General features: G+C 37.8%; 1 protein-coding gene across 6 annotated transcripts in view; it reads right to left on the bottom strand.

Moving 5' to 3' along the window:
- Positions 1 to 10,073: 10,073 nt before the first annotated feature.
- Positions 10,074 to 11,178, bottom strand: part of RAD51 (RAD51 recombinase) — a 35,874-nt gene continuing 34,769 nt past the window's right edge. For all 6 annotated transcript variants that reach the window (XM_088464021.1, XM_088464017.1, XM_088464018.1 and 3 more), the window contains one exon: positions 10,074 to 10,716. In XM_088464021.1, the coding sequence (XP_088320147.1) occupies positions 10,593 to 10,716 (124 nt within the window). In that variant the 3' untranslated portion in view covers positions 10,074 to 10,592. The remainder of the gene's footprint in view (positions 10,717 to 11,178) is intronic.

Genomic DNA, 11,178 nt, shown 5'->3' with positions numbered 1-11,178 from the left:
GGTTGGGAATCACTGCCCTACAGCATGGGGCTTCTACAGTGCGTGCTGGTACTTGTAGTTCACCTACAAGTTTCCTCAGCCTAGTGCAGTGACTATAAGGGGAAAGTCCCTATTGTTGTATGGGGGAGCCTGTCATTAGCACCCCTGCAAGATTGCAGCTGGGTGAGTTATGTTGCAGCTTAGGGGAGAGCATTATTACATTGGGTACCCTGTGTGGTGGGTATTGGTATCAGTACAGGGTTCTGTATGTGTGCCACCCATCAGTAACTGCCCCCCATATATGTGCCACTCGCCAATAACTGCCCTCCCAGCTGTATTTGTGGTAGTCCCCAATAACTGCCCCTCTGTCCTGTCATCTGTCAATGGTGCTATGAATGGTGAGGCCTGGCCTTATTCTGGAGGAGATTACAGGGACTTTTTGACACCCACACCTTTGTATTGAGACCTGCCATCCAACAAAGCCAAAAGTGTAATAGTTATCATATAAAAGGAGACAGGCACTGCAGCTGATCTGGAGCTACACTTCCCAGCATGCCCTAGCAGCCAAATTGTTGAAGGACATGCTGGTAGGTGTAGTTCCACAGCTACCCCTGTAGCTACTCAGTGCTAGATAGATCAACCTTTGAAACAGGTATGTGCTGTGTGCAGTGTTGTGAAAGGGCTTCACTGAATTTGGGGTATATTGTGTGTGGCATAACAAACTGGGGACAACTATGGGCATGTGATAGAATCTAATGACCATTGAAGAAGCATGTTTGGTGGCATGCAGGGAGATTAAGGGGCATTTAAGAGACACGTATGGTGGCCTATACAAGTTTTCATATATTTTGGTCGCGGATGATGTTCTGGCTCTTAAGATGGCTCCTAGATTTTACACAAATTTTTCGAGCCCTGTCCTACTACCTTTACAAAATGTTTTACATTTGTGGGAATATAATTGTACTGGAGGCGGCACACAGGACTGACCTATAGTGCAGCCATCACACAGTGCCAAACAAATTGTGTGTGTGTGTGTGTTATGTACATGTATATTATATCTATCATACCCGTTATCATTGGCAATCCAGTTAATTTGAAAAGGAGCTTACCAGTACTAGATGCTAACATTCGTTATAGATGTACAGATGAAACAAAGTAATAAATAACCATGTAAAAATCATGACTTGACAATATACTGTTGAATTTCCATTTTGCTAGAAGCAGCACTACTGCCATCTACTGTGCCAAACTAGATTTTACTTTGTATGCAACTTAATAATAATAGCAGAGAGGTTTGGGAGGTATAAGAATCCAGTTACAACCCAAAGTTAGAGGAAACATACATCTTATTGCATATTGTAGGTGTAACTATTTTCCCTACCAAATTGGTAAAATATGCTTTATGTTTGTAGCCTCAATACTAAGCCTCTTTCCCTACACAGCGATGACCCTTCCTCTACTGTGACACGCAATATGGGGAGTCCCATACTTTGGGCCTTTCAGAACCCAGAAAAAATAAAGAAAAAAACCTAGCGCCAATAGAATAGAAAAATCTGACAATAATTCAGCAGTCAAATAAGGTTATGTCAACCTTATTAATTGGAGTAGAGCAAAGAGAAAGACTGCGCTCTAGAGTCTATGCCGGGACATCAGTTCAAAACATACAATAGAATAAAAACAGCATTTTATTGTAATAAGGCTATACGCCAATTCAAAAATTGTATACACAATAAATTACATGCAAGAGAGTTGATCAGACTCTCAGTATTAAGACAATAAATATATACACGAATGTAGTGATATATTTTTTAATATTTATTTAATTATAATTTATCTTTATGTGTGTATATGTATGTACATATATATATATACATATGTATATGTGTATATATACACGTTTATATCAATTCAATATTGTATTAACTATTGGTATAGTAGAACTACATATTAGTCGGCTTGTGGTTTAATGGTTAATGGAGTTCTTTAGAAGCTGCTAATGATAGTATGAGATCCACTGGGAGTAACTACAAACCTGCAGAATTGAACTCTTAATGAGCTCTATGGACAAAACAGACCAGACTGAACTAATTAACTAATCAATTAGCTGTGTTCTAGGGCTATTTATACCATGTAATGGACAATGGGGAACACTTGACTTGAAAAAGGCTACAGTAGTAGCCAAAACGCGTTGTCATTCCCTGTCGGTGCCTGGAGACCTTACCTGCTATCTACATTCAGCGTCCGTCTGCACGCCTCCAAAAAGACAAGCTGGCAACTGTTACTCTGACCAACCTCCGGTCCATTGGGAGTCCTACTGCTTAAATAGCGGAGATTGTATCTACTAACTGAGCCGCTGGGACGCTCACCTCCTGCTCACCTCCGTATTCATTGTATGACCGCTACTTCACTGACACGACCATCACCCGGCTGCTATTTAGAGCTGAGGGACCTCACGGTCTGGCATTGTCTGCATCAGCGCCGCACTGAGACGGATGTCATCTGGCGCAACATCTACAGGTGTAAAACATCATTCACGTCTTTCACCTTACAGTGTCCCGGCTGCTGAGAATTTGCTATGAGGTATTTGGCATACTCTGGAGTGGGCTGGTAGCTGGTATCACCTCACGTCGATGGTACATACCTGGCCTATATTAACTTATCCTGCAACCTACGGCTCTAGTTCTACATCCCCACGGCTATTGCTGTGCTTACAGAGACACAGCCATGTGTGTATGTATATATATATATATATATATATATATATGTTGGAGGAGGCTGAATGTTGATATTTTTATTATAAATGTGTTTCAATCAGCTGCGATATATACAGCATTGAGATATTGAGAAAGTACCTTCAGGAGAAAGAATCTTTATTATTACTTTGATATACTCCCTATATTGAATTCTATACGAGACTTTCCTTAGAAGGTTGGACATACCTTATCTGGTCATTTATATACGAGACCTTTCTCACTACTAAGGATCTCCAGGGTCACTAGTATCATCATTTTCAGTGTTTCTATATTGGTACACTCCAATATAGATTGGTTAACTATACCTCTTTGTGTCATTCGTGTATATATTTATTGTCTTAATGCTGAGAGTCTGATCAACTCTCTTGCATGTAATTTATTGTGTATACAATTTTTGAATTGGCATATAGCCTTATTACAATAAAATGCTGTTTTTATTCTATTGTATGTTTTGAACTGATGTCCCGGCATAGACTCTAGAGCGCAGTCTTTCTCTTTGCTCTACTCCAATTAATAAGGTTGACATAACCTTATTTGACTGCTGAATTATTGTCAGATTTTTCTATTCTATTGGCGCTAGGTTTTTTTCTTTATTTGTTCATATTAATTTGTCATCCTAGCTGCCTGTTTGATAGGAGGATCAATATGACTGAACTATCATGGGTAAAAGAGAGGAGGAATAGGAGAGAGGATTTTCTATCTAAATTTGATGTGGAAATTGATGTTATTGTGGATGATACTAAACCAGATATGAATCGTTGTTTTTTAGAATTGGAATCCCTGCTATTGATTGAAAGTAGGCATTGGTTAGACAGTGTTTTTCTATCCAAATATATAGAATTGGATAGAATACCTAAAGGTCTACAAATAAATAAATATCTTTCTATTAATGACCCTGAACTAACCACGGAATGGGAATCTGCTCTCAAACGATGCTCTGTCTCCTTAATTAAATCACTAATAAACTATAGAGAAAGGAAAATAGAAAAAGTTACAAAAGAGATTGAACAGAGTCAGAAAGATTTACTAATTTTTAAGGATGACCCAGATTTCAATAGGAGAGAATCAGAACTGAGTCAAACACTAATATCATTTGAGAAAGAGCTTATAATAAAGAAAAAGAAAAAATTGTCGAGAGATGAAAATCATTTACAGCCATGCCCAAGGAGATTTCCTAATAGATCATATCCTAGACAGAGGTTACCCTCTAATCATAGACCAAAATCACCACAAATACCTTCCTTTAGATCCAGATTCAATAGAAACAATACCAATACTAATTCTATTAATGATCCCATAGATTCAGATAGGAATGTCGCTGCTCCGTATAGATCACCTAAATCTGATCTAGGAGCAAGACCTAAAAATAGAACAGACCAGATACATCAACGGGATTTTCCCAATCGAGACAGATTGGAGGACATTTCCTTACCGCAACCATTATCTACCCCTTCAAGAAAAAAACCCAAAAAGAACAAGAGAGTTAGGGGAAAGAGGGGAATGGGAAGGAGGAGATCTAAGACGCCCAAGGTTCCAGTAACACAAGCTGGTGTGTTTAATCTGTCGAATAGGACATTAAATGATAATGAAATATCCTTACTCTCCAAAGGTCTGAGTTTTGCCCCGAGTACGAATCCCAATCTATTCAATTTATTTTCTGAACTTAATCGTTATGTCAGGTCTTTATGTAGACAGCGCTATTTTTTCTCCAAGACTAAGAAAGTTAGATTGGAGGCAAGGGACAGTCCAATTCTCCTGGATACAAGTGACTTAGAATGTCTATCTATTTTGGAAATGTTACAAGTTGAGGGAGGATCAAGAGATGAAGAAATTGCAATATTTAATATAAAAGATACTCTACCCTCTATAGATAGGAATAAATTTAAAAATAAATCTAATTTTTTCCCACTTAGCCATAAAAGCTCTAATATACAACTATTCTACAAAAATACTCTTAAAGATTTTCAAACTTTATGTAACTCTAACTCAAATAGGGACCTTGGTAAGAGGAACCTGTCATATGGTGAGAGATTAGCTTTGAGGACTCTTCAGGATGACGACTCCATTATTATCAAGCCCGCCGATAAGGGCGGTGGGGTCGTCATCCTTAATACTGAAGACTATATTAAAGAAGCCCTAACCCAACTTCAAGATGCTTGTTTCTATCAGATTTTGGGAAAGGATCCCACTTTAGGGTTCCAGAAAGAACTAAAAATTCTATTGGATGATGCCAAAGAGAGAGGTGTTATAAATAAAGCTGAATTTTATTTTTTGTTTAATAATCACCCTATCACACCGGTGTTTTATTATTTACCCAAAATTCACAAGTCTTTAATTTCTCCACCAGGGCGTCCTATTATTTCAGGGATTAATTCACTTACTTCTAATTTATAATTTTTTGTTGACCATTTTTTACAAAAGTATGTGGTTACTCAGAGGTCACATATCCGAGATACCTCTGACTTATTAAATAAATTAAGCACTATTACCTGGCGCCCAGGGTATGCCTTTCTTACCCTTGACGTCCAGGCTCTTTATACCAATATTCCACATGAAGCTGGGATTCTGGCAGTTGGAGAAATGTTCAACAAAGATAATACCATTTCCTATGCTCAACGAGATTTTTTGGTGAATTGTATTCGTTTTATTTTAACGCACAATAATTTTATGTTTGACTCCACCCACTATTTACAGATTCATGGAACGGCCATGAGCACCAGATTCGCTCCGAGCTTTGCCAACATATATATGGGTACATTTGAGGATAAATACATTTGGGATGGATCAGCCGGAGCGGGTCTGGTGTTCTATGGCCGTTACATCGATGATTTATTTTTGATTTGGGATGGGGATATTTTTTCTGCCACTGATTTCACCTCAGTTTTGAACACTAACACTTTTAATTTACGGTTCACCTCGCACTTTAGTCATACTTCCATTGATTTCCTAGACGTCACGTTGTCGGTTGCAGATGATAAAATCATCTCTACTCTCTATACTAAACCAGTAGACTCGAGCTCTTATCTTCATTACCAGAGTGGACATTATCGTCCATGGATTGATAATATTCCTAAGAGTCAAATGGGGAGAGTTAGACGTAACTGTACGAGAGATGAGGATTTTCATCTTCATGCCGACAAATTAACTGAAAATTTTGTGATGAGAGGTTATCCTCTTGAACTAGTGGAGAATGCTAAAACTCATGCTGAAATGACCCATAAGTCTAGGTTGAAGGAGACTGGGCCTTATGCTAATAATACTATTGTACCAACTAATACCTTGGACAATATAGCCGATATCTCTCTACCCTTAGAAACTAACACTAAATCTATGAAGAAAGATGTTCCTTTGGCCTTTATATCTCAATTCAATAATAAATCAAATAAAATTAAGTCAATCATTAATAAAAATTATAAAATATTATTGTGTGACTCAGTTCTCTCATCCAATATTGCCTCAAAACCCACTGTCATTTTTAAAAAGAATAGGAATTTAAAAAGTTTTTTAGCTCCAAGTACTTTTTCTAGAAATATCAAAGAGAATATACATATTAATACTTGGCTTCCGTTGAGACCAAATGGATGTTTTCCCTGCAATCGTATGAGATGTCTTACATGTAAACATATTAATAAAAATAAGCAAATTGTATCAGCCATAACAGATATTAAATTTGATATTACTAGTCACATTAATTGTGAATCTAGCTATATTATATAAGCACTTAGTTGTGCTTGCTCTTTACAATATGTAGGCCGAACAACTAGGGCTCTCAAAGAACGGTTTCGTGAACATAGACTTAATGTCATTAAAGGTTTGGCGACACATAGTGTTTCCAGACATTTTTCTGAGGTCCATCAGAATAATCCAGCCTGTCTCAAGATTGCGGGGATAGAACACATAGGAATTACCAATAGGGGTGGTGATAGATTCAAAAGACTATGTGAAGCTGAATCCAAGTGGATTTTCAGACTTCAAACACTTTCTTCAGATGGCCACAACGAAGCACTTGAATTTTATGATTAGTATGTTTATGTGTTTGTGTATGTACATGCATCTATATATATGTATACATGTTCTATATGTGGGTGCGGGTTAGACCGTAGCTGCTTTCTATGTACTGTCTGGTCAACCAAGCGACCATGGCCTACCCCCCACCCCCTTCCCCACTTGTTTTTGGTTCATTTGTTCTTGGTCTATTTACTAGACCTTGTTTGTGTATGAGTGGGCTATCATCTGTCCAACTTGCCTATTGGTATTTATCCATGTATTCATACACACACATATATGTTTTTACATGTATGTGTGTATGTATTAATTTATATACGTTCGTTTGGGTCAGGTTGATTTTAGGATTGAGTTATTCCTATTTAATTATTCTTCTTTGACATCCGTCCAAGGATCTTTCCTCTCTTGCTATTTATTCTATTTTGTTTTATTTTATTTATTTTCTTTAATAGGTTTATATTGTATTAGTTCTAATTATCTTAATTATTGATTCTATTTTTATTATTATGATTATTATGATTATTATCACTATTTATTTATATAAGTTGTTTATTATTAATACCTAGATTCTTCAAGTCATATTTATGCCGGGACATCAGATCAACTTTAATACTATATAATATTATTATTAAAATATATAATTTCTATATTATCTTTTTATGTAGCGATATATTTTTTAATATTTATTTAATAATTATAATTTATCTTTATGTGTGTATATGTATGTACATACATATATATATATATATATATATATATATATACATATGTATATGTGTATATATACGTTTATATCAATTCAATATTATAATATTGTATTAACTATTGGTATAGTAGAACTACATATTAGTCGGTTTGTGGTTTAATGGTTAATTTTTACCTGAGTTCTTTAGAAGCTGCTAATGATAGTATGAGATCCACTGGGAGTAACTACAAACCTGCAGAATTGAACTCTTAATGAGCTCTATGGACAAAACAGACCAGACTGAACTAATTAACTAATCAATTAGCTGTGTTCTAGGGCTATTTATACCATGTAATGGACAATGGGGAACACTTGACTTGAAAAAGGCTACAGTAGTAGCCGAAACGCGTTGTCGTTCCGTCGGTGCCTGGAGACCTTACCTGCTATCTACATTCAGCGTCCGTCTGCACGCCTCCAAAAAGACAAGCTGGCAACTGTTACTCTGACCAACCTCCGGTCCATCGGGAGTCCTACTGCTTAAATAGCGGAGATTGTATCTACTAACTGAGCCGCTGGGACGCTCACCTCCTGCTCACCTCCGTATTCATTGTATGACCGCTACTTCACTGACACGACCATCACCCGGCTGCTATTTAGAGCCGAGGGACCTCACGGTCTGGCATTGTCTGCATCAGCGCCGCACTGAGACGGATGTCATCTGGCGCAACATCTACAGGTGTAAAATATCATTCACGTCTTTCACCTTACAGTGTCCCGGCTGCTGAGAATTTGCTATGAGGTATTTGGCATACTCTGGAGTGGGCTGGTAGCTGGTATCACCTCACGTCGATGGTACATACCTGGCCTATATTAACTTATCCTGCCACCTACGGCTCTAGTTCTACATCCCCACGGCTATTGCTGTGCTTACAGCGACACAGCCGTGTATATATATATATATATATATATATATATATGTTGGAGGAGGCTGAATGTTGATATTTTTATTATAAATGTGTTTCAATCAGCTGCGATATATACAGCATTGAGATATTGAGAAAGTACCTTCAGGAGAAAGAATCTTTATTATTACTTTGATATACTCCCTATATTGAATTCTATACGAGACTTTCCTTAGAAGGTTGGACATACCTTATCTGGTCATTTATATACGAGACCTTTCTCACTACTAAGGATCTCCAGGGTCACTAGTATCATCATTTTCAGTGTTTCTATATTGGTACACTCCAATATAGATTGGTTAACTATACCTCTTTGTGTCATTCATGTATATATTTATTGTCTTAATACTGAGAGTCTGATCAACTCTCTTGCATGTAATTTATTGTGTATACAATTTTTGAATTGGCGTATAGCCTTATTACAATAAAATGCTGTTTTTATTCTATTGTATGTTTTGAACTGATGTCCCGGCATAGACTCTAGAGCGCAGTCTTTCTCTTTGCCCTTTCAGAACCCAGGGCTTATAAGGCAGTTGCAAAGAGTAGAGATGAAAAATCTTAAAATAATAAAATGCAGTAGTGCAATGGGCTCCAAAGCCTGTGCCATCATGTACATACAATCAGGCATAAAATGGTATAACCTAGTCTGAAAGAGGTGCTAATCACTATTCTCAAACAGTGCATTGGGGGCAGAAAAACAAGTTGCTCCAGTATCCTGTTTGCTCATAGGAGCATTTTTATTAAAAGCAACGATCTCATGGCAGACTTCCACCAGCCCGTGCAGCAGGCGTGCTGTGACATGTAGAGAAAGCAGGGTGAATGGACATTCTATTCCAACAGTTTAAAGTTAAGTTTTCAGATTGCACTATGTTTAATCCCAAGCAGCTCTTATTTATCTACAGCTATTTATATAGTGCACACCTATTCCGCAGCTCTTTGCTTAGAATATTTCAGTCATTCACATCATTGAAGCTTACAATCCACATTCCCTAACACACACACACACACACACGTTAATTTTTGTCAGTAGCCAATTAACCAACCATTATATCTTTGGAGTGTAGGAAGGAACCGGCGATCCTGGAGGAAACGGACACAAACATAATGGGATGAACATACAAATTCCACACCGATCGCTCAGGACCTGGAACACAACACATGTCCTCTGTGTGATGAGGCAGTTAGGCTAACCCCAACATCCACTACGAGGCCCTCTGTGTTCATGATTGGCTTGGAAATCATCATCTCAGAAGAGCACAGTGCATAGACAGTGACTGGAACAAAATGCTCTCCTCCCAAGCGATTTCTGTTTGGCTGGGACTTTAGTTTTTTTGTAATTTCTGTCTACTACATAGACACAAAGGGAAAAAATAAATAAAATTGGATTTGCTGAAAAATAAAGTTGGCAGAGAAGCACAATGTATCCTAGTGCTGTGTGATCAATAACATTACCTACCTCCCCCCACCCGAAAAAACATACATTTTGGTAATACTCATTAAATAGTTTGTTTACAGCCCAACAATGTATTTGCAGTGGTAGATACCCCATTGCAGTTATCCAAAGGACTGAAATTCAGCAGTTTATTTTCAAATCATATTTCCATATATAAACTTATTACACAACAGAACTAAAAACAAAACACAAAACAAGGATTAATTCCTATTATACATGTATATATATATACACACACACACACACTTCTATATTACAAAGCTTGAAGTGGAGCATTTGAGATTTATTTTCTGATGGTTGATATTTACTTGTGGTTACCTTTTTCTATGTGATCTATAATAGCTATGTGGATTTTTGTTCTTTCCCAGAAACTATAAGGGTATAATGGCACTGCATTTCAGTCTTAGATAGGCAGGAATAAGTTAGTTTAACCTTTGCCACCAAAGTAAAATACAATGTTCTTGACAGTTGTGTATATGACAGAGTATTCCAGAAACCTGGTAATGCAGATGAGGAATGAGGACAGCTAGAAAATGCATTGGAGAGTTAATCCAAGCTTGGTGCAAAAATTGTGCAAAATCTTAGTTGTACTGTTTGACGGACACAATATATATTTTTAAAGCCACTGTAAAGGCAGGTGTTCTATAGCTCTAAAAATCCTGATTACATAACTCTTCCTCTTTTCTGGCGCTGGCTGCTCGTCATAGAAATTGGACAAGAGCTTGCTGGATATGAAAGTAGGGATTGTGCAAATGTCAATCCTTGGCATCTCCTACACCATCAGCGTTAATTGCAAACATGGCCTCAGCCTCAGGCAGGCAAGGAGAGTCGTAGATCTTGCAGATACGGGTTTCTCCCCTACCCTTCCTTAGGTACAACCTGCAGGAAAGATTCAAATTAATAGAGGGAATCTTAAGAGTCAGTTGAATTTCAAAACTGCATGTACCTCTTGACCAGCGAACTCACACAAATCCAGCACTACCAGTATTCAGCCAAGCATTAGTAGCCTCTGAAAACAGGTAGACAACACAAAAACTGTCAACAGCTCCATTTACTAACATGCCTCTAACTTAGCGCCCTGAAGTCAACAGTTCAAATGGCTAGCAGGAAGCATGCAGTAAACAACATTTGGCCAGGGCTTCCACCCAAACAAGAGTAAAAATATTTTATTATATAAAGTACAGATATGCCCAGCTACATCCTTGTATGTAGCACAGCGAATCGCGCCATGCGTGGCGTGAGACGGACTCCCGCGATCGTAGACACGCATTTGAGTCTCCATAGGTATGAATGGGAGAAGCACTCTCACGATCGGGGACAATCTCTAGCGTATCGTGGCGC

This window comes from Taudactylus pleione, unplaced genomic scaffold (assembly GCF_031769625.1).
Source record: "Taudactylus pleione unplaced genomic scaffold, aTauple2 ptg001562l, whole genome shotgun sequence".
Lineage (NCBI taxonomy): Eukaryota > Metazoa > Chordata > Amphibia > Anura > Myobatrachidae > Taudactylus > Taudactylus pleione.
Note: the sequence above shows the minus strand (reverse complement) of the source record. Positions and strands in the feature narration are given on the sequence as shown.